The 24,850-nt window shown below is 37.1% G+C and overlaps 1 protein-coding gene across 15 annotated transcripts in view; it reads right to left on the reverse strand.

The window, feature by feature from the left end:
• LOC136057839 (bromodomain adjacent to zinc finger domain protein 2B) overlaps nucleotides 1-24,850 on the reverse strand; it is a 137,611-nt gene that overhangs the window by 62,145 nt on the left and 50,616 nt on the right. For 5 of the 15 annotated variants that reach the window (XR_010623082.1, XM_065750815.1, XM_065750816.1 and 2 more), the window contains exons 3-19: nucleotides 23,347-23,502; nucleotides 22,075-22,268; nucleotides 20,423-20,629; nucleotides 19,313-19,711; nucleotides 17,158-17,767; nucleotides 15,585-15,881; nucleotides 13,524-13,584; nucleotides 12,900-13,008; nucleotides 12,538-12,639; nucleotides 7,401-7,611; nucleotides 6,399-6,491; nucleotides 6,231-6,292; nucleotides 4,325-4,390; nucleotides 3,687-3,752; nucleotides 3,009-3,053; nucleotides 2,730-2,762; nucleotides 1,496-1,561 (exon numbers count right to left, since the gene is read on the reverse strand). Coding sequence is in view for 14 of the 15 variants with exons in the window: in XM_065750815.1 (XP_065606887.1) it covers nucleotides 1,496-1,561; nucleotides 2,730-2,762; nucleotides 3,009-3,053; nucleotides 3,687-3,752; nucleotides 4,325-4,390; nucleotides 6,231-6,292; nucleotides 6,399-6,491; nucleotides 7,401-7,611; nucleotides 12,538-12,639; nucleotides 12,900-13,008; nucleotides 13,524-13,584; nucleotides 15,585-15,881; nucleotides 17,158-17,767; nucleotides 19,313-19,711; nucleotides 20,423-20,629; nucleotides 22,075-22,268; nucleotides 23,347-23,502 (2,777 nt within the window). In the remaining variant the exon portion in view is untranslated. The remainder of the gene's footprint in view (nucleotides 1-1,495; nucleotides 1,562-2,729; nucleotides 2,763-3,008; nucleotides 3,054-3,686; nucleotides 3,753-4,324; nucleotides 4,391-6,230; nucleotides 6,293-6,398; nucleotides 6,492-7,400; nucleotides 7,612-12,537; nucleotides 12,640-12,899; nucleotides 13,009-13,523; nucleotides 13,585-15,584; nucleotides 15,882-17,157; nucleotides 17,768-19,312; nucleotides 19,712-20,422; nucleotides 20,630-22,074; nucleotides 22,269-23,346; nucleotides 23,503-24,850) is intronic. The other 10 variants (XM_065750818.1, XM_065750817.1, XM_065750826.1 and 7 more) reach the window with 6 other exon arrangements.

Below are 24,850 nucleotides of genomic sequence, written 5' to 3' on the forward strand. Positions count from 1 at the left end.
AGTTTCACTGTAGAGGTACAACAACAAAATGTTTTCAGCCAAGATAAAACAAGGAATATGGAAACAATCTTTTTTTTCCCCACCATAACTTGTTTCTTAAACTTCAATTCTACTCCAGCTGTATGACACAAAAACCTAGCAGTACTTATTAAACGGAACGTAAGGCCTTTTGAGAAATCAGACATTTACTGCTGTTATGGAAAATGGAGTTCATAATATTAAGTCCCTACTACCCTTATTTGCACAGTTATTAAATTAATATATTTACTGAGCTATTTCAATTAATACATGTAGTTCTCGCGCACCAGTTTCTACGTGAGATGTTAATGCAGCAGTTCAGTTAAGTAAAACTGCAGTTCTACGTATTTTCTCCCCCACGTAACAACACCTGAATTCCCAGTGGCAGAATATACACTTCTTTGTAATCACAGGATGCTGTGAACTGTGTTTGTTTTTTTTCCAAACTGCTTATAAAAAGGCAGATTATACTAGAACCACTTTTTTGTTATGACTAAGCATTCAAAACTCCTAATAAAGACAGTGGGTATCAAAAACGCATTTAGAAGTGTTTTGCTGTTCACTGATCCTGAGCTAATTACACCAAAAATGCACATACACACTGCTAAACGTGAATTTATCAGGAGGCTTGAATGCATGATCTTCCAGCACTTCAACACCACCAAATCTCGGTCCTAAGTTTTTAAGAAAATCTTCTACGATCATGAATAAAACATAGAAATTGGATAAGAACGTGGTATGGGACCACATCAAAGGCTTAGCAGAAGTCCAGGTACAGTTATGCTTCTTTTGTCCTCTGACATAGCACCGAGTACCTCAGCCTTTTCCGTGTCTGCTGTACCCAATTCTCCCTTCTAATCTTTTCATTTATCAGAGAGGCCACGCTCTCCTTGGGCTTTCTCTTCTGACTGATGTACCTGTAGAATCCCCTCTTATTATTTTCCAGATCCCTTGCCAAGTTCAGTTCCACCTGCACCTTGGCTTTCCTGATCCCACCTCTGCATGTCTGTACAATTTGAATGACAAAAAACACTTCAATTTTGCGTTACTTTAGAAGAAACATCTTAATTATTCTGGCCACGGGACAACCAATTAAGCAGCACAGAAGGTGTATTTAATCATCAACTCTAATCGTAATACTCAAGTGCTATTAGAACCTGATGTGATACAGTAAGCTTATACAATTGAAAGCAATCACCAGAAATACTAAGAAACCCCACTGCAGTGGGATGAGTTTCACAGCTACCCTTGTGTCCCAGTGTTAAGCCATCCTCAAAGTAAACCAAGTTTTCTTATGTTTAAAAGGAATCGGTTCTATTTACATTTCTGCCAATTGCTTCTTTTCCTGGTAACACCCTGTGTACAAATGACATACCACGTGACTGTAGCCACATGTACGAGAAGGACAAAGCTCTTCTACAGATCGCCATAGAATGAAATATTCAAAACCTCCAACTGTCAAAGGTTAATTACTCACTTCAGCCTTTTTACGAGCTTCCATGGCTTTCATAAGCATCATATGTTGTCTTCTCCTCTCTCGTTCCTATTGAAGCAGATAAGATTATAACTAAACTAATCCCACACATCAGCACCAGATAAAAAACTGAGTGCAAGTTTAGCATTAATAGACAAGTCACAGTAAATACTAAATACAGAATGGCCAGGTCTGTGCATGTTTTAGTTCAGGTTTAGAAAGCAAAATACAAGAACAGTCAAAAGCAAAAAGGTAAAGCAATGAACATGGAGACAGTGTAAAAAAGAAGCATACAGATTTACTTATGGTCAGTTGTGATGCTCCTTCATAAGCTGGCAGAACAAAAAGCATAATGGTTGGCTGGAACAGGTCAGTTACCTTACATCTGCTATCGGGGAACTTGACATTCACTTCTTCAATAGCCAATTCAGCAGAAATTTTGAAAACGATTGTTTTAAACATTGCCAATATTAACATCTTTATGATCAAGCAACAAAATAGTATGATGACTTTTTGCAGCTCTAGATCAGTTCTAATCAAGCTAAGGGGGGCATGTATGCATACATGCACTGAATTTATTGATGCCTGTCCTTCAGTAAACTTTGTCAGTAACTTCAAATACACGAAGGAGCTGCATGCGGGAGCACTACATATGTTTTCTTTCTTGAAAGTCTTAACAGCTGTGGAGTAGATCTTAACGCCAGTAGAAGCAAAGTAAATTTTATCATGTAGTTTGGTAAGGCTATCATTTATAGACTGATGTTTCACCTAGTTATAATGCCATGTTACACTGACTGACAGCTAACTTGCTCAGTACTTCACAAACTTGGGAGAGATACAATCCTAACTTCTAAAGCAAGTTATTCCAAACCATTGCTAAAAACCTCTGGATACATTCCCAATGAATGGGACTATGTTTAGAAAATTATTTGTCTGACAACGTACTAATGTTTGCATTTATTATTCCCTGACTTTATATGGTAGTCCAATGGGACATCAGCAACAGATTTCTGTCTAAAAACTCATTTAGAGATTGTCACACTATTTATGTGTTTGACAAGTCTTTTTTTTTTTCCTTAACAGACAAGACAAGCAGATGTATGCAATGCACTGTGCTGTAAAGCCATGCAGCAGTATGTAATATGACAGCAGCCAGTGCTACATTTTATGCATTGCTATGACAACCATATCACAACCAAATCACAATGCGGTGTTAGATGTACAAAAATAAACATACCCATACCATATCTAGTCTATGCCTCTCCAACTCCTGGTAGAAAGAGTTGGCACAATATTATGAAACAGAAATCACAAAGTCATAAAACCACTTTAAAATCCCCCAAAAGACCCCAATACCAAAGCAAGCAACAAATCATAGGATGAAAGAAAAAATGCGCAGGAATCAAACCCAAAGGCTTAAAAAGGGCAAATTTTAAAGATTTTTATCCCCCATACAGCTTAAGAACTGGTTTACAATTGGCATTCTGCCTGTCTGGCCAACTCAGTGCATGCTCACCTGGTGCTTGAGAAGAACAGCTTGTTGCCTTCGCATTTCTTTTTCCTTAAGCAAAAGAAAAGTGTTTGACACATCAAAATGTACATCCTAATACGTACACATTTCGGTGTACTGAAACAGCACATCCTAATAAAAATTTTATTACATATATTGGCTACAGAAGAGTAATTGCACGTATGCCAAGTTGGGAATTCACTGTTAAAGTACACCATGATGAAATACTAAAGCAATAAGAGAAGTGCACATATCAACTATTTCTTGCAGTGTTTGCAGAAAAGTTCTCAAGGCTTCTACTCAAGACAGCCAATGCAGGACTTCATTTGCTGGGAAACAGGAACATTCCGTGATACAGTGTGCTTGTAAGAATACTGTGAATGATGCTGCTGGACAAGTATTTCAAGTTATGCAAACTAAACATCACGCAAGAAAAACTTCCGAGTAACAGTTTACAAAAAACAGCATCTGGATGAACATGCTTTTCAGTCTTTGTGTACACCACATACGTGTACAAAATGGAGTATGTTACACCTTTAGAAAACAACAACATACGTACTCTAACAAACGAATTCATATGCCATATCCATTCAGTTCCACACTCAGCAGATGTTCTTTTTCATAGCTACTCATTTTCTCTGTACACGTGCTCGTAACTCACATTTGCAGCACATCTAAACTAACCTTTATTCGTTTTTCAGCCTCCAATAATTTAGCATTTGCTGCTTCTTCTTTCTTCTTCTTTTTTGCCTGTATGTAAAATAGATCACTCAACAAGAATACCACAGTTGGAAAATAACCTGTCTAGAAATAAATTATTAAAGCATTCAAAACGACATTTTGTGTTAAGAATACGTTGCAAGCAGTTTCTTCCTCACACTGAATAATCATTCGTCATTTATTTAATTCTTCATTTGGCTCTTATAACTATCGAAATCAGAACACTAAAAACATACAAGTAGCAAAAGGATGAAAATGTTAGAGTGCATATGGTAAGAAATCTGAAAACTAGCAATCTATCTTTGCTATTATATTATCATATGAGGACAGTACGTGAGTATTACATATTACAGCACATATTTATATATTGAGCATTTTACAACTGCTGCATTTCATACAGAGTATGGCACGATCCTACTTCTATTGGTCTTTGTAGAACAAGATTATCTGTGCAGGAAGTAAGGAACCCATGCATATTTCCAAGACTTGGGTTTAAGTTAGATTTCTTTGTTTTCTCCTTTTCCCCCCCCTCACTACACGTGTGAGTACAAAAGGACAGCATTCTTACACAAAAAATTGTATTTTTGAGCCATTATGTCTACCTCTAAAATTTGTTGAGCTCGAAGTTCTTTCTCCATTCTGATTTGCTGGATACGCTTAATCTTCTCCTACAAAGGGATGAAAGTTGCTTTTTTGTTTGTTTGTTTTTTAAAAACAGTATGAAGAAAAGCACTTTTACGTTTACATTACCAAACAAACGCATGTCTAATATGGCCCCTGAAGGAACCAACGCTCACAGCTATGCACAGATGCTCACAGTTAGGTCACAGCAGTATTTTATTCTTTTTTTTACACCTTTAAGGGGACCAGGTGACACCGTAAGCAACATTCAAACCTAACAGACAATGGTAGAGATATCTAGGAATGAATTAAAATGGGAGGTATATCAGGGAAGAGTGACTTGATGCAATCTCACCTAACCAGATACAGAGATCTAAAATTGTTATTTTCTACCTTTGTTCTAGTGGCTTTTCCATCAACTGTGACACACTGAGGCAACATGCAGAACCTGAGTACTGCTAAACCCAAAGTATATCAGCCACTAACATCACACCCCTGTAACATGGAACACGCATTCACAGTTGACTTCAGTATTTCCAGTTAGAGATTTGGGGCTTCGATAGATTGGGATGTCTTAATTTGTAGTCTAGTGGAACTGAAGGGTAACAAGAATCACAGAAACATAAATGAGCCAACAGCCACAGGCTAACACAAGCACGTTTCATTTCACATAAACACACGCAAAAAGAAAAAGCTTTAAAAGAAACAAGCTAAGTATTCCACAGATTATAATTTCCTCTCTAATGTATTCTATTCTAAGAATTCTATTATTTATCCCATATCGTAATTTATTTTTCAAAACTTAGTTATGAAATCTGAACAACTGATTTAGCAGTGAGGTCACATTTCCCATACTGTATGGCTTTGCCTGTAGAACAGTAGTAGCCCAAGCTCTTTCTGAAAAAAAAAATGTCAGCACAGTACTTTATTACGTCAAAACTGCTGGTTGAGACAGCAACTAGGAAGCAATCATCACAAAACAAAGCATCCCTAAACATTCAGCTGAAATCTTGAAGTTTTAACAGCAAAGCACAGACACTGCCTTCAGAAGTGGAAACTCTGAAGCTGTCACTACCTACAAAGCCTCGCTAAGATGGCACGGTAACAACCATCCGCTGACTGCCTACTATACTGAGCAACTTCTCCATAGGAAAATCCAGCAAGGACATTAGTTATGAGCAATTTTTAGCTGTAATCTATTCCTGCAATATTTAAGGTAGGCTACAATAAAATCAACTTTGGTTAACTATGTTAATGAAGATTTTCACTGGCTTTTAGTACCTGGTTTTCTAGATGTAAAAGGCCTCTACTGTGACACTGCTTATTTTGAAATCTAAGAACTGGCTTTCTCACAATATTTCTAAATGGGACAGTAAGATCATACATTCTTTCATCCTCATTAATTGTTCCAGGAAGTTAAAAAAATGAAACCAAAACAGGCCCATTTTGGTTTGTTAATTTCCCACACAATACGAATGTTACTTGGGAAGGTTCCACAGTGATCTAAATGAAGTGATTTCTGCACAAATCTGAGTAAGATTCCAACACAAGTCCATTTCTAAAAGTAACTCAGCTGCAAACAGAATTTCCCAGGAGCACAAAGCCACTTTAAAAAGAAAAAGTCACCAGTCTTCAGGCTACTCGAAGATTCTACACCACCTAGGGCACATATTCCCTGCAAGAGACTTTACATTTATGCTGTTTGAAAGCCAGGAGTCGTTTTAAATCAGTAAGTTGATGAGATGATTGAAGGTGATACAACTAACACAGTGGAAGTCAAACCTCCAACCCCTCTCTTCCCATGTCAAACTTGTACATTTTATTTAGAGCTTTAAAAATAAATACTATACGAATTAATAAAGAGATGAATTAGGAATCTCAATTTACCTGCTGCTTCATTATCTTTATCTGCTCCTTTTGCTTCCGCTTTTCTTCAGCTGCCATAATAGCTTTAAGAAACACAGATGAAAAGTCAGTATCGGCAGAAAATGATAACGGATAGGTCACTTCACATCTATGGTTTTCAAACTGACTTCTCACAGGTCTGATACACACCTTGCTGTTTTCTTGCTTCTTTGGCAGCTCGAGCTTGTTCCTGCTTCTGGAGTTTTCTCAGTAGCTTTATTTGTGCTGCCTGTCTAGCTATTTCTGTTACAACAAGGAAAAGTTCGTAAAAATAGTGCTAACAGTAAAGACACAACTCATATTCCCATATACATCTATGAAGTGAAGAAATACTTGATTTATTTTTGCACATGTTTATCTTGAAAACATTCAGCCACCAATCACTCTGTGGTATATATACCACTCTATAGATACACACACCCAATGCATACTGTATGTAGGTATGCAACAGAAAAAGTATACAAACAGTTTCTACACAAAATAATGCACTGCTCTTATAGGAGAAATTACTCCAGGAAGTGTGAGATGGCATCTGACCAATAATGCTGCTTTGTTTAAAAGCCATTTCCCTGCTTTCTAAAGGAGAAATTATTTGTTACAGAGTATTGGATCAACAATTAATTCAGAAATCATAGAATTACTGCTTTCCTTATTTGTTACTTCAACTAATTACCTCATCCTGTTCTCCCTAGCTTAAATCAAACAACTTCATTCTCTGCTTATTGAGATCAATTCTCCTTCGTTCAGTCACAAACAGTGTAAAGGTATTTCCGAAAAGGGTGAAAAAGTCCATATCTAGTAACAGTACTGTTTAAGCTGGTAACAGCAGCTACACACATCTTTTTGTTTATGCAAATTTAAAATGAAAACATCAAGAGCAACCAAAACTTTGGCTGCCTGCTTTTTCTGTCTGCGCAACTAAATAACACAACTACAGAATAAGCTTTCAGACACACATCTGCGTGCCCACACTTCTCCTGATTCATATATATTTAGCGACAGTGAAATAGGAAAGGGCTTCAACAAAAGCATTTGTCAAAGTTCCAAAACAAAATGCTGTACACTAGTAAAATACACCTGTTTGAAAAAAACATCAACTCTCCATGTACTGATACTCTCCCATGTTTCTGAGAGCTGTGAAGTACTCTTTACCTTGAGCCTGCAGCTTTCTTAAAAGCTTCGCAGCAGTGCTGTCTAGAAATTCAGTGCTCCCAACGTTTGGAGGTCTGCCTTTGCGACGTCTCGTTCTTGATTCCTCTCTAGAATGCTGTCTGTCTGGATTTGGTGGTCGTCCTCTACGCCCTTCCATAGCCGTGATACATGGAACAACTTCCTCCTCCTTCAGAAGACACCACTGCATGCCCTTTTAAATTGACACATTTCACAAACAAGTATTATCAACACAGAATCAAAAAAGAAGACTTCTGAGAACAGCATACATTTTATAAGATAAAAATAAAATATAAAAATATATTCTAATATAGACTGAAATGTTTCATATATAACTAATTAGAACTTCACGCATATAGAAAAACTGGAAGATATTGAAATCTATTCAGTGGAATACACAGGAATTACAAAGCAGCAGTAACACTAATGCATTACTTTCAATTATTTTAGGCCATGCTACTTAATATTCAACCCATGTCAGAGCAGAAACAAATTCTGCTCATCACATAGACAAAGAAATAACTACACAGCTTTCAGAGAAGCCACCTTTCAACATAAATGAAAATACGTCAACGTACAGATCTTCGGCATAAAAAAGAACAAAATGCAGTGGTCTATCAACAAAAACTGCTCTCTGCATGCTGCATATCCTTAGTTTTACAACAACTGAACAAACAAACAAAAAAAGTTCATTTTAATCTTGAAGTATTTAGTACAGTTTAGTTCCTTGTTCAAGAAAATTAATTTCTATACCAAGCTGAATGGGAAGAAATCAGAGCTCGTAACTTCTGACTCAACTAAAAGCTACAGAAATAATATTTTCCAACTTAATAAAGCATGCAGCAATATTACTTCTTTCACTACGATTACTATTTCTTCACAGAATCTCGAAAGCGAATACTGAAATACTATGTTAGCAGTAACTTTCATTTAAAAGATAAGAAGCAGAGCTTACTGCAGCTACTGAACGCAACAGAGCAGTTTATCAGCCTGTCCGATCCTGGTTAAACACCTATGCCAAAATTGTATCCAGGCTGGAAGAGGCTATGAGCGACCTGCTCTAGAGGGAGCTATCCCTGCCTACAGCGCTGGGTTGGAACTAGATGATCTCTAAGGTCCCTTACAACCCAAACTACATAAACATATGTTTCTACATAACAGATTTTACCATTTCCAGTCTTTTGAACATGGTGGCACAAAATGGAAGCTACGTATCTTTTAGACTTTGCCATAATCTAGCCTAGAAAGTTTGTTAAAAGGTTTTGAAAATGTCTGCTAAATTAAGAATTCACATTAGTATCTTATCAAACACATTTATTAAATACACGTTCACAAAAAATACATTTGCATTACCGAATTTCTCTCATTAGTAAGTGCGTAAGTACTGAAATAAGCATAAAATACATTTTTAGCATATTTTGTCAATTTACTTCTAATTCTTTTTCCTTAATTTTCATAATTTTTTTAGAAATGCTTAAGTCTGAACCACTCCCAATTCAGACCATCACAAGATCCCATCTCACACTCACTTTACAAAGATTCAAAAGGGCTACACTATTATGGTCTTAAATATAAACTGTTCAGGCTCACAATCATATCATGACATGTACAGTACATCACTGCAGAGGACTTTTAAATAGAATCACATCTACAATTAAAAAAAGGAATAATTCTCCAAAAAGAAATGTATACACTGCTCTTTTTACTGTTTAGTACCTGCCTTATAGTTTATCAGAGGTTTAGTTTAAAAAGCTGAGCAACTTAAGCTAGTTTTAATACTATATTTATCAGTTCCACTAACACTGAACCCATGAAACCTCAAATTTTATGTGACCAAAAGAGCAAACAAACAAAAATGCATCCAAGAAACAAGAAGCTGTAGCCGTGGTTCAAGTACCTTGGGCCTTGCAATGGAGATTTATTTTGCTTTCAATTTCATTTTCTATGGACAATAATACTAAAGATAACAAATGTACAGATCTCTATCTACAAAAGTAAGGCGGATGTCTATGAGATCATTAGTACCAGAGATTATGGATGCATGTTACAGTTACACGTAATCCTCACAGAAGAGAAACTAGAAGCTAACAGGAACATGGTTCAATAAGCATTAGCAGCCATCATTTCAAAAAAAGGGAAGAAGACTACTTAACATCTCAACAGACACTGTGATTTCACAAAAATAGTTTAAACAAGATCCACTGAGAGACACTGAGTAGACAAACTATATAGTAGATCCCAGGACAACCCTTTGTCTGAAAACACATGGATACTGAGATAGCTGGAGGAGATACCGTTCATAGAAGCGTGACAGCTTTTTTTTCCCCAAGGCATTCACTGATAGCTGCTGCTGGAGACAGAGCACAGGACGTGACACACTCCTGGTCTGTACCTGTATGGCCATTCTTACTCTTTACTGAAATTATTCCGCTTACAGAGGAACAGAATGAAATTTACTGGATTATTACTGATTTTCTGATAATATCTTATTTTTTTAAGCAGAAAAAAAAACAAAAAAAAACACTGCAAGCTAATGAATATCATTCAATTACCTAAATCTTTTATGAAAATACTGAAAATTGAAGGATGTGGGGAGGAATGAAGCAGCACTTCATAGCAGCACAATATTCATATGACATAATGGAAGGAGAGTTTCACCTGGAATAAATGCACACTAGTTCATCACTAGCGAGTGTGCTGGTACATGTTAGTTAAGACCCTGAAGCATGTTTTTGTTTTTCATGAATGACTTTCAAAAGGCCACCTTAGAGCTGCCATGCTAACACCTAGATGATAATCTCAATTCAGTTTTAAATAAACTTTAATGCTTTAAACCACTTGAAATCCAATTGTGCCATTTAAACTTGCAAAGTTACCGCCAACTTTTGTAATTGGTTCAGTGTTAGGGTGGCTGAAACATCACAGAAAAAAAAAAACCAACCTATTGGTTCATAAGTTCATAAGTTCATAAGGTTGGAAAGGACCTATAAGATCATCTAGTCCAACCATCCTCCTATCACTATCTCTACCCAACTACTAAATTAAGTCCTTGGTAAGAGAGTGCAAACAGAAATCAGAATTTTTATTTCTTATTATCCGTATTTAACGTGGAAAAAAAAAACCAAAACACTACTTTGAGACTTCTCTTTATGTTCTTTTGAGAAAACACGCCTAAATAATTTGTCATATACCTCACTGCTGTGAAACTGTTACCACACAAGTTGATAGTTTTATTTAATCCTACGTTTTACACATAACAGTAATATTAACCATGTACAACACCATATTTAGCCACTATGTTATTACAGCAGTTCTGCACTTAGAACAACACAAAATCAGAAAAACAAGGAATAAAGAATTTCCAAGTCTGCATGTAAGTGTTCCTTCAGCTGTATGTGACAAGGGCAAGCACTCTGCAATGTTCCAGGATTTTATATGTATATATAAATAATTATATAGATTTACAAATAATTATATATATATAATATAATAAATAATTATATATAGAGAGAGAGTTGACCCAGAACACATTTCTATCATAAAAAACATACAATCTGGTATTTTGTGAATTTTCTATATGTCAATGGAGGAAAAAAAAAAAAACCAACAACCAGGATGAATGAGCATCAATGTAAGAGAAACAGTGGCTTCTATATAAGCTAAGCTTCACTGCACACATAGAGAAAGAAGTGGAAATAATACTGTGAAATGTCCTTTTATCGCTGAAACTAATCCAACCAGTAATTTAGTTTCTGGCCTTCGTGTCTACGCGATACCTTACTTTAATAAGGACATCTGCTCAGGCCTAGCAATCGTGACAGAGGATATCAGACATCTAGGTGGCATGTTCTCTGGCAAAAATAGCTAGAGGCTAGAAAGAACACTGCAGGGCTATCTCAACCGTACAGAATAACTATGCAGGGAAGCAGAATAAAGTTGAAAGCTTATTGGCCAAACTAATGAACAAAACCACAGGCACTTTACAAGTAGCTGGCATCATATCATCACTGACTTCAGTTCAGATTTGTCCTCCTTGTAAACAAACTACGCAAGCAGAAACTACACTGAGATGTACCATGCTGCATGCTGCCAGTATCGCCTACAAGAACGTGCCCTTCTACCACTCCTCATTTCTCAAGTCTTACTGTACCAAAGAAGGGCAAGATCTGAATGTTACCCCAGGAACTGAAATAGAGGAAGAAAGAGATAACTGAGGAAGGAAACAAGGTTACGGAAGGAATATGGGAAACACACAAACAACCTGACAGGCTAAAAAGGGAACTGATATTCTGACATTTACCATGAATTCAGTTGCTGTTATGTTTTAAATTTATGCAAATATTATGCACTTCTAAATGGCATCACAATCACAGAAGGAAAAACGGCAGTGTGATGATCTATCCACACTGCTGTAATAACAAATATATTTAAAGAAGAAAATCTCTTTACTGAGAAAAGTCCAAAAGCTTTTGCACACGTCCTAAAGAAAAGGCAACACGACCAACCTAGAGAAATAAAGCATTAATCAAAGTAATCATTACCTCAGAATTCTAGCATTACTTATTCTTATGTGGCTCCTGTACGTGACATCTAATAATTCTGCCACTGTAAAGCATAACCCTAATTTCCCTTCCTTAACGATCTCACGTTTCTTACTGCTTCATGATAAACCAAACACTTGTATTTAAATATTTTAGACATATTATGAAGATGAATACACAAAAGCCATGTGATTTACTGCATACACAGAAGTTATTACCAATAATAAGACATTATTACCAATACTAGGTTTCTATAAAACAGGAAGACAAGTTTCAATAAGAAATAACTGAAGACTGACTCGGATAAAACACGCAACTGATTCCTTTCCTTCCTCAGGGTTGGTCATGAGGCACGCTAAACTCTTGCAAGCTCCTAGCGAAATCACTGCGAAGTGCAGTTTTCAACACTGCCAGGGATCAAGGCATAAGCAACTCACAATAAATTAAGAAATAGGCAGAATTTTTATAAAGAATTATCTAAAAACAATGAATGCTTCAGACTGCAGCAAAAGCTACTTAATCCAAAGTTATGTTAATTTTCCTTGGATCAAAGACTTTACTTTTTAAAAAGCGGATACCTGCGGTCCATCTCTGGCTTCATAAAAGTCACCGACTCCTACTTTTGCACTGAAGCTGAAATTGTCCCTTGAGATATCCATAATTCCATTTCTGCTGAGATACTGAAAAAATCACATATTTTTCCACTTCAGCTTGTAAATAATTACAACCCAGCTTTGATGTACAGCTAACTGTGAGTGTAATGCTTTGTGTATTTGATCAAGGTGATATATAGACCAAATAAGCAATCACGCTGAGAAGTATTACCATCTCCTCGTGTCACGCATTTTGAAATAAGGATCTTTACTGGAAGAAAAAGTGCCATTCTTTGATTGCAAACGTGCTAGGTAGCGTAAGAACACAGAAGAAAAGAATTTAATACCTTTTCTACTTCAGAATACTGTCTCAGCTTCTTCCCACAAGGTGCAAAATATGCTACTTCCCCCTGAAGACGACCACCAAAGTTTCTTATTCGGGTTTCTCTTTGCCAGCTAGAATAACATGAAATGGATGCATTTAACAATACACTTCTTAAGAAATAAGTTATGCCAATTCCAGAATTTCACCTCAAGTGCAAAAGTTGCATTCTCATTTGACAAGATTATCAAACAAACGGGAAGAAAGAGAAATTGTTATGATGTTGATTGTCAAAATTCTGCTTGTGTATGAATTTATTTCTATCAAGCTACTTATAAAATATCAGATTTCAGAACAATACTTCAAGGAGTTACTTGAGCCCAGAACTGAAAGCACTAATTTCCAGTGGCTAAACTGCTAAAAGGCAAGTCACGTTTGCAGAGGAGTAAATTTGATGCATAAATGAATGCAAGAAATAAGCTGACACTTCTAAAGAGATGTACTGTCAATGAGAGTTGAAAATCTAAACCCTTGTAGACCTTTTATTGTTTTAAAAATTCTCGGGGCTGAAATACATTGTCTCTTTCCCAGCTGATTTTTGAAGGTATTATCTCCCCCTTACGGAATATCAAGGAGCTACACAGCCTACCCGTATTCCAGAGGAACACGCAGCTCACGTTCGTCCGACACTCTTCGTCTTTTGGACATGCCTAAAAAAGAACTTCTTATTAGCATCTGAGTTTACAAAAAAGAAAGTAACACGTTCCCAAACTATATGAAACTTTAAACTTACATCCTGAAATGAAAAGTTAAATAATTTTTGCATTGTAGTTGTTATATATCTAAAATACCAAGAAAATCAATGCAACTTATCGTTCTTTGAAAATACTTTTCCCAGTAGTTTTCCTTTGACTTCTTTTTCTAAAACCATAAACAAAAAACGCAATCATACCATGCTAAGCTGCTTGTCTTGTGTATCTCTGTCAGATATTATACGGACACTACAATGCCACGCACACCTGAATTTCTATACCAGACAGTTTTCTCGATGCAGAAAATGAAAAAAGGATATATTCTTTACTTTAAAATTCCATATGTGAATAGACTCTGTCCTCAAACTGTACTCTGTGTGAGACTGTGGTCAACTTCCCAAAGCAGAAAAATTATTCCAGCTTTCCAAAATTCAAATACCTGTTGCTGTGTTTGGTGCTAATCAAGACTTGAATCAAAAATACCAGAAGAAAAAAATAATCAAATGTGGAGTTTTGAAGAGTGCTGAACGCTGGTACTTTCCTCAGGTTGTTTCAGAGAACTGGCGGTTATCAACTATGTTATCTTTTGAGAGATGTATTTCTCAAAAAGGTACTCTGAACCTTTTCTTTGAAGAAGGTGACATGTCTCCTGCCTGTGTCAACGGACACGAGAGAGTACACCTTCCAAACCAGCCCCAACCAGTTTCATCGCTAGGAGTGTTCTATGATGTAATAGTACAGGTTTCCAACGGAGACGTACGTCTAGGAGATGCCAAAGCAACAATTACAGTCCTTCTCAGAAAACACCAAGGAGCTGCCCATGCTTGGCTGCCAAACTTTCTGGATACAACGCTGCACTCTTAAACTAACAGTACCTTCACATTACTTCTAACAGTAATGGTAGAGGGTGAAAAACTGCTTGTCCAGATACAACCAAATTGAGAAAAAGCCGAGTCATGAAAGTCTAAGACACAGAGACCACACACCTCTTCAGCACCTGACTACCTTTAGCTACGATGGACTCGAGAGCATTTTAATAGCATTACAGCCATTCTTAGTAGGGAAAAGAAGTGCTGAAACCAACCTAAGCAGAGAAAATTCAGGCTCTGAACCTGCCACCTCCATGCACTAATAACAATAATCTAGCAGCCTTTTAAAAGCATCAGAAGTCAACTCAAATTTCTGAGAAACAAAACTTTCTTTGTACTTTTAAGAATGAGGATTATTCCCAATATACGCAAACTCTTTTACCAACTGTGTCATTCACCTGCCTGTTCCTGGAAAAAAACACAAAGTCAATCACATATTCCTTTAAAGTTAATGTACTCGATGGCATGGCATCCTCTTCTATTCCATTGAATCAAACTACTAAGACCAGTATATGAGTGGATGTTGCAATTAAAAACTTACTTTACTGGTGTGTTAATTGAATATCAAGTTCCCAATTCAAAGCAGTAAATATGCAACTTGATTTGTTACTGTACAAATTGAGATGAGAAGTCTGTTTGACTTTCAAAAAAAAAAAAAAAAGCAGGCTTTTCTGCAGCAGTTCTAATTACTAAATCTTTCAAATTAGTTATCCAGTACAGAATCATACACATAACAGGAAAAGGCTATGATTTTCCATAACTTTTTAAAAAATAATTCTGTGATCTCTACAGTCTTAAACATTTTTAGCTGAGAGTAATACGTTAAAGAGCTTTACCATAATAAAAACAAAATTTGAGTATCACTTCCTGCTTTCTCTTAAGTACGAAATTACATGGAATAAGATGTCCTAGACTGAGTGTAACATTAAGTTTCTAGGTACCTGTAATCCTGCTGAATGAATTCAAGGACTTTTGCAAACCCTTGTGAAAAGAGCACCTGATACCAGTGTTTAAAATACTTTCCATAGGAGCTTTTACAACACGTCACTGAGGTGTTACACTGTATTATATAAAAAGACATTCAGATACCACAGTGTGAACTTGGTGTAAGAGCAGGTGGTGCTGTCCCAAGAAAAACTGCAGACTGGCTCTCAGGACATAAGGCAGATGGTGCAGAGGTTGGGGTCTTTGCTACTTGGAGATTCAGTGGAGTGGAATGAGCTGCAGGACCAATGGAAGAGCTCTTCATGGAGGAAGCAGTTTTCTTCAGTTTCAATGGAGTTTTTTCCCCCTCAGTGTCTGTATCTGATTCATCTTGATCCTTATCATCCTCATCATCTTCATCTTCAGACCCATCTGTATCTGACTCAGAATTACTGTCAGACTCTATTAAAAAATATACAGCAAAAGACAGATTAAGCCCAGCTAATTAACAGTAAACACACTTAAGGTTTAATACTTGTAAAGTCTGTGGTCTTACTAAATAAGAAGGTTTCCTGACTTCAAAACTTCTCTAGCATTTCTTGAATAGCAAAAGGAGGTTATAATGAATCAGCTAAACTCCAAAATGACTAAAATTATGACAGTAGAAAGTAGTTCTGTGTTACAATGCACTATTGTTTCCCATGAGGAGAAGAGAGACAGAAATAGAAGTGTTCAAAGGGACTGTTTACCATAAGACAAACTACAGCTAGATTGCCCTGCAAGCTTGGCAGGGGTTGCGAACTGCCATGGGAAGGGCAACTACACAAGCTGTGAAACGCTGGAGAAAAAGGAGGAAGCAAGCTGTGTAACTGGGTGCAGAGAGAGAGAGGTGTCAGAAACGGAGGTGTGGCAATCTGGGCAAAGTTAGAGATAAGGTAAAGAACAGACAGGATCAGGAATGGAAAAGAGGCTACAGTTCTGAGGACAACAGAAGGCGAGTACATAAAGGATAAGAAGAGAGTAACTGTGGAGCTGGACACAAGGGATGTGGGCACACGTGGCAAGGGAGTGGCAGGGAATATAATGTACTCTTCAAAACAGGTCTTGCCTTTCTGAATCGCTTGAGTCTTCAAAAACAAATCAGAAAGTTATCCATTAATAAAGCAGCCTTTACAACTGTCCTGGTATGACTGTCCAAGCTCGTTCACCACTGTGCACCTGAATAAAGCCTAGAAATATGCTCTTATTTACTTATTTATTTATTTTAACCAGTCTCAAAAATTTGAAGGCTATTTCGTTTAGTGCCTCTCTGGCAGAGGAAGGGTGCTTGGCAGATGGGTTCTACCTGACAGAATAACTAACCATCAACCAGCCCATCCTCTCCAATCCTCTCCTGTGTACCCCACCATCGAAACAGTACACAGATTGCAGGTTGGGAGATTTATCTGGTTATTGGTTTTTTGACAGCCTTTCCAGAAGGCCCATGAACCCTGCTTACCAGGACAGCTGAAAGTATGCTTACCATGCAACCAAGTACCAGAACACCCAGAACATGATTCTGGATGTGACACAAGGAAGGCCCGAGAGGCATGCGCTACTTTCTGTGCTATCTGTCAGACACTGGGTGGGCCATGCTGCCTCAACACTGCCCTCCCCTATTTCAAAAATGCTGTGGGAAATGCATGTTTTCAACACAAAAAGAAAGTTTCTGCTTTTCCTATTAAAAAATTTAAACCACCTGATTGGCTATCATCAGAATCATCATCTTCATCATCCTCATCCTCATCTTCATCGTCGTCATCATCATCATTTGAGTCGTCAGATTCTTTACTGCTGGGGGCATCTGAGTCTACCCCTCTGAACTGCTCCACCACCAGTTTTGCAGAAGGAAGGCGGTGCTGCGTTTTTACTGCATTTACTGCATTATTGCTGACCAGTTTATCCTTTCCTGAACCAGGTAACACAGGAGAGGTAGAGGGCACAACAAGTGTCCGGTTACCAGTTGGTTTTTTCCCACATGTACTCAAGTTCACTGGCAAAGAAAAAGGGGTACTGCTAGCAATGGCTACACTTTCATTGATCTTGGTTTGGGATTTCTGTTTTGTAGTAAGTGCAAGAGGAACTTCCTGGATGACGCTCTGAATAACTCCATTGGGTTGGTGATTACCTAAAAGTGCATTTGTCAGGAATGGGTTAGAATGGTTGTTTTCCAAAGATGTGAGTTTTTGATGAGCTGGTGAACTAGATGTCGGTTTTGAGCTTGACAAAGATGCAATAACCTTCTTCAGGTTCTTAGACGATTCCTGTTTCTTTAGCTGTGCTACTGGGAACGTCTGTTTATACTGTTCCTAAAGAAATAAGCAGAAAGAGGAAAAAAATCTGATTTATCTGATTTTTTTTTCCAGACAAATCCACTCTATTAAGATACCTGCTTTCAGAAAAGCTCTTTTTTTAACAGAACGTAAGTGCTAGCTACAAAAGATGAATATCTACAAGTTCTTCATGTCTCCCTAGTAGCTTTCAGTATAAACCAAGTAGGACAGGATGAATTTATGATGAAGCTAATATTAAATTACAAAGAGAACATTTATTCTCTTTCTGCATTGCTCTGGATGGTAAGGCTCATGAAGAAGTTAAATATGATCTTAAAGAGGAACAAATACACTACACCTATGTAGTTATGAAGGGATAAAATAACTTTTTACTAATTTCAATATATTAAATCTCTTTACAGAATGGTCTATTTTAAAGCATGTGGTAAATGCAACCCACTAATGGCTATACAACACTAGTCAAAACTAGTTTTGATCAAAGTTATCAAAGTTGTTGATACCAAAAACTACTTCCAATCAAAAAGATAGATATTTCCATGATTGCATTTACAAATTTCAGATCAGTGATCACTTTATTTAAACTCTGAGAAGCAACGGGGATTTGGAAGGAAGAAACAATTTGTTTCCATTCTAGGAAAATAAAAAGAAAAAAACAGATGCTAGAAATAATTCACAGTCCTTAAATCATGAGTTATCTGTGAACAAGACTTGACTTTCCACTGACATTACTTCTAAGGTGTTTCAAAATATGAAAGGTCTTGACAAATGTTTCATATACACACACACACACACACACACACATCCCCAGCCTGAACATTTCTAAGATTATACATTTTTATTCCCTTCCAATCTCTACCAAAATCAAACAGAATAGAAATTTTGAAAACTCACTGCTGGACAACAAAAATGATTCTACCATAATAGTAAATTAAAAATGCAAGTACAAAATCAAAATGAAGTTTTGTAAGCAACAGAACTGTTAGCACAGGTATGTATAAGCATACTGTAGGGTCCTAATCAGTAAAAGAAATTTTACTGCAAAAGTTATACTGAGTTTTAATAGTTAATCCATGATCATCCTCCCATCTGTATGGAACAACCAGAACAGAAAATTAAATTTTCAAAGCCTATACACCAGATATGGAAAATATCTGGTATTTTGATTAAAACAGCATTTTGATTAAAACTTTGAGAAGGAAGGCTAAAAATGTCCATATAATTTCCCCAGGAGCGCTCTTCTCATTTTACATATAAGTTAGCTGCTTGTGTTTATTTAAGGTGCACAACAAAATCTCTGTCAGCTTAACCCTCCTAAGCTTCCCTGCAGAAGCTTACACCACCTTTAAGATATCCTTTTGTTTCCAGGGCTTACTGTATCACAGATCTTATAGTAAAAAAAAAATGACTCAGGTGTGCTTCAAATAAAATATTCCAAATTAGCAACAGAAGATTGGAGACCACCTTCAAAGTAAACATTATACTTAAAAGAGCTTGATATGTAAGTTCTGTTAAGCAGACAGCACAGGTTACAAACAGCTAGAACAGTGATTTTTCACTCACTCGCTTTGATCGTACATCACTGATCAAAGGGATGGATTCTTCAGAGGTATTCTTATTCCCTGCTTTGAGTAGGTCAGGAGAAGGAACTATGATTTTTAAAAAGGTTTCCTTTTTGGCTTGATGTACCAAAGACAAAGGTTTTACACTGGGGACCAATCCCGTAGACTGTATTACACTTGTGTGTTTGTTCACAGATTCCTCCTTCGCCTGAGAGCTTTGGAAAATAAACGGAAGTTGCTGTGACAAAACCTGAGGCTGCTTCTGCTGGGACTGGAATGATGAATGAGTCTGGGAATCAGACAGAAGAGGTATCTGCTGGTGTGTTCTTTTTTCTTGGGACTTCTCGTGGGGTTTTTGCCCATCAGTTTTCATATCTTTCACACCGCTATGCATTAGCACCTGCAAAGCACACATTTATGAACGTACATGTTAGACTAATTAAAGATGATGGAAAAAAATAAATCATCCATCCTAAAGGAATAATTACACTCTTCTTGGCAGAGGATGAATAATACTCATTTAAAAATAAATCTTGTGATATATTTAGGGGTTTTTTCATTCCAAGATCATTTCAGCACGTGAGGAAAATAGACAGTAGAGCAAGAGTATCAAAACATGACTGCTTTTAAAAAGTAATCTGACAGTAAATCTAACAAGTTACCCAACTTTATTATTCTAACTTTGTTCCTCTTTCTGTTATCAGGAAAAGTAGCCATTTTACTAGGAAAAAAGCAACTGCCAAGCTTCAGTACATTGAAAAGACATACTTTTAACACAGAACCAACGCACAGCACCTCGCTTGTTGGTGTTCTGGGCTGTTGTTTTGTTGTTGTCATTAGTTATTGGGTTTTTTTGTTTAATATATTTCATACTTCATAGCAAAATAAACCTCTTAGCCCCTCAATAACAAAAAGAAAAAAAAACACATACAAAAAAGGAAGGAAGGGAAAAAAAAAAAAACAAAAAACTTATAAACCAAGTAAAAACCAGCATTCCTAACATACATTAATATGTGGGTAAATAATTATTATCTGGTAAAACACTAGTGAATTTTTTTCCACAAACCGTTTCCAATGACAAGACTGCAAGCTGCAGAGAGAGATGTCATACCTTGTTCTTGTTTTCGTGATGTGCTTCATTTTCAGAATCAGATTCATCGTCTTCACTCTCTTCAGCACTCTGGTCCTCCTCCTCCTCTTCATCCTCCTCCAGATCATCGGAATCACTGCTGCTTATGCCTTCACTCGATGTGTCTGATGAGGAGCCTGAATCACTGTCACTGTTACTGGAACTTTCTACTGCTTTTTTTCTGGGTTTCTACCAGGAAGATGACCGCTCTGTTAATGGTTTGGCTTTAATTTGATGTACCATCTTATTTTAAAACAAAATACAGTAAGATTCTAGAGTAAAGGAGCCTGTAATCCTCTAGCAGAATTGACTGTCAAGGTGATGAAAACAAAACAAAGGTCACTAGGTTTTGCCACAACAGTTTTTGGAGCACATAAACTGTAGATCAGTTGGCACCTCCACATTTCAAAGCAAAGTATCAGATTGGAGCTCAGAAAACTGGTCTGTCATTCAGGCCTAGAAATCCAAAGAATTCACTGCTTTCAAAAATTTCAAAAGCCAAAAGCTTTCTTGCAAAGTAACACAGAAAGCATACCACATACTGGATTCATCAACAAATTTCAGACGCATTCGATTAAATTACATTTGTAATTTCACAGTGTTTGCTACATTTTGGCTGACTAATTCCAAAATCTGGTCTCCAAGAAGGCCAAAGCTGTTAAGGAATGCTTGGTTCTTTCTATAAGTTCTTTTATTAACACACTGAAGAATTTTAATGTTTTCAATTGATCAGATGGCTGCCCACGTTTCTGACTTTTCTTTCTTCTGATAAATAGAAAGTGAACTCCAGAAAAGCTTTTTGAAAGCCTAAAGAGATTTAGTTCAGCTTCTGAAATTTTGTTTTAAACTACAAGAAACATAATAACATAGTTAAATAATCACTTCTTTTATGAAGACAGGCTGAGAAAGACGCAGGTGTTTGGTCTGCGGAAGAGAAGATTGTGAGCAGACCTCACTGTGGCCTTCCAGAACAACTCCGTGCACAGTGTGGTAATGACAGGACAAGCAGGAATGGTTTTAAACTGAACAGGGGATATTCAGGTCAGATATGGGATGGAAATCCTTTCCCAGAGGCAGGGAGCCCCTAGCAGAGGCTGCTCAGAGAAATGTGCATGCTCTATCCCTGGACATGTCCAAGTCCAGGGCAGGCTGAGCGAGCAGGGGGCAGCCAGCCCAGGGCAGGAGCTGGAACTGGGTGACCTTTAAGATCCCTTTCAAACTAAGCCATTCTGTGATTCTATGATTCCAATAAAATTTTACCCATTAATACACATTCGTATATTACATATGTTTATATGCTAATAGCTACAGATTGTGTTAAAATATACTTTCATTTTTAAATTACCTAATATAAATGAACTCGTGTTCTCAAGTACAGTTATTACGCAGTGAAAATAGCTTAAGCCATTCACAGACAAAACGTATGCTTAAAACAAAAAGCAAGCACAAGCCTCCCCCAAAACAACACTCCACAAGAGTAGACATCATGCTCTCAAAGATGAAAAATCTTAAGTACTTTTGTATTAGGGTAAAACACTTTAAAAATATCAGTGTGCACAAACTGAAACGCTTACTATCCTTTTTTTTTTTTTTCTTTTATCCAGTCGAATCACAGATTGTTTACATATATTTACCTTATCTTTGATTTTGTCTGCTCTGGTGTCCAAAATCTGAACTTTGCTTTGCTCCTGGTTGTATTTGCGGCCTCCTGCTCCTGAGGTTATAGCCTTCACTTGCCCTGGAGACGCTGCAATACTAGTGGATAGTACAGATGTGCTGATCCCAGATGTTGCAGTGGTACTGTTCCCATTCAGTGATCCATTTATACCTAAAGATGACAGATTTTACACAATGCTACTTGAAAAACCTAGAAGAGCAGACAGTTTTGTTGCAGTCACAGTAACCTAGTTTCCATACTCCCTTAAGAAGAGCCTACTCGCAGCCAATTCTGTCATACACTCAAAAACATAACATCTACGAATCAGTCTGAATTGACCAAAAATTTATTCCAAACCACAAAACATGCAGCACTCACCATTTAAAGTGCAAATAAAAGTAACGCTGCAAAGAAAAAAAAATCTGAAATCTACACAAACCTAGAGTTCAGTTAGGGGCAGAATAAGAAGATTCTCCAGAAAAAGATTAAAAAAAAGAAATGCTGCATTCCAATAAATATCTCGCAGAACAGTCTGCTTCAGATTCTGAACAATCAGTCAGCTTCAAAGAACTTCAGTAAGCCCCCAAAACATTGGAGTTGTGCAATGTAAAAAACGAGGGGGAAATAGGGAGTGCAAGTTGCAGGAATGCTACTTGAGATAACATTTTTTTCCAGTTTGCTTGCTTCCTTGTCAAAAAGTATGTTTTCTAAGGAAATGCCCCTAGCCTCAAGAACCCTGCAATCCTAGGGCTACTATCCGATTGATTTTGAAATACAAACCAGGTCCTAAAAAAAGTTACCAAAGCTACAGAAAAAAGTTTTGTTTATACATAAAACTAATATATGTTACTATCTTCAATAGATGTAAAATACTGAGTTTAAATGCAAAAAACAGGAGTCCAACTCTGCTGGTTTCATTGAGATCACAGCCCTGTCCTTTCCCTCCATATAACTCCTCACCCAGTAAGCTACCTTTTGCTTCCTATATGCAGGACAGACTCCAAAAACATATAAAATTTAAATTATTTATTTACCCTATAAATATGAAAAGGAATATATTCCCTACTGTTCATCCCAGAGAAAAGAAGGGGCAAAAAAATACTTTGTTCTTGAAAGCCCATACACTTACGTTTCACGCTTCACTGACAGAATAAATTGAGAACTTATCAGGAATGGGCAACGAGAAGTAAAGCTCAAATTCTACATCGTGCAAGCCCACAATCATTCTCCCAATAATTAAGGCCATTACCTTTTTCTAAACTGCCACGATTACTTTTTCCTGCAGTTCTGGAGTGGAATGGAGTAGAATCATGGTTCTGAGCAGGAGGTGCAAAGAGAGGCGAAATGCCCAAGAGTGGTGGGAAAAAAGCTGCCCCAGCGCGAGAGTCTGCTGTTCTCCACCATTCTGCACCACAAAGCAAACAAAAAACAAAATTCAGCATTATCAATTACATATGAAAATATTTCTGTAAGAATGTTCTGTTGCAGAATTAAGAGTAGACTTACTGAATTCTGATGGGGGAGTTTAAAAAAACAACGCATGAATATACATATGTAACACTTAAGAGAACAGACATCACATAACACGAATTTTTTGTGGCAACTTAGGCTATATATCTTTTAAGCCACTGAAGTAAAGTTTTCAATTCAGTTTTACTTATACAAAGTTACATATATCCTCTGAATTTTTAAATGGACCTTATAAACAAGATGGAGACTGACTTTTTACACTGCCTGTTTGCAACAAGACAAGGGGGAATAGCTTTAAACTAAAAGAGGGGAGATTCAGGTCAGGTATGAGGAGGAAATCTTTTACCCACAAGGTGGTGAGGCTGTGGCACTGACCCAAGCTGTGGTGCCCCATCCCTGGAGGTGCCCCAGGCCATTGATGGGCTTTGGGCAGCCTAAGCTGAGGGGGCAGCCAGCACACAGCAGGGGTGGGTCCCTTCAAACCTAACCGCACTGTGGTCCTTAATACATTCTGGAAACAAATAGGTAACAGAAAGTTGTATGACAGTGATCACAACAAAATTAAAATGCTAGTATTATAAAATGGATTAGCACTCACAGGTTTCTTCATTATTAACCCACCAACCTTTTTCAATTAGAAGTGAAAAAAATCCAACAACAACAAGAGAAACAGCTTTAAGTTACCACTACAGGGTTAGCTCTGAGGTCTACGGCAAATAAGGAAAAAATGGATCTGAAGTAACTCACCATGAAAGCACTTAATATCAATAATTCTAGCTAAGCTACAGGAGCTGGATCTTAATTCTGCTCATTTTTCCTGTAGCATCTCTACAAAAAATGCTTGTTTCACAAACAGCAGTGAGGTTACTTTGCAACATGTTGCTCATTATATATCCAATTGAGAAATATTTAAAAACTTGCTAAGTGTTTCAGTTTTCCTGTCTTGAAGTTTCACCTTAAATCATCACTTGTACTTATTTTCCAGCAAAAATAACTTCCACTGAGTTGCTACCATTTTTACAACTTCTAAGTTTTAAAGTTCTTTAATGCAACAGTATTGTTTAAAATACTTTTCCTAACCTTTGTTGTACATTTCTGAGGTTCTACGAGACTACAGTGACTATATTTTATTTATAAGGTACTGCTAAGCAGTCTTTGAAAAGGTAAATATCCCTCCTTGTCACAGAAGCACAGGCTCCTGTCATTACAGCAGCCCAAAAGGAGCACAAAGGGATGCCTGACCAGAGGCACTGGATTAGGTGACCTCCAGCAGTCCCTTGTAA

Source organism: Cyrtonyx montezumae, unplaced genomic scaffold (assembly GCF_038088225.1).
Source record: "Cyrtonyx montezumae isolate F1298 unplaced genomic scaffold, pur_monq_1.0 scaffold_7, whole genome shotgun sequence".
In the NCBI taxonomy this organism is placed as follows: domain Eukaryota; kingdom Metazoa; phylum Chordata; class Aves; order Galliformes; family Odontophoridae; genus Cyrtonyx; species Cyrtonyx montezumae.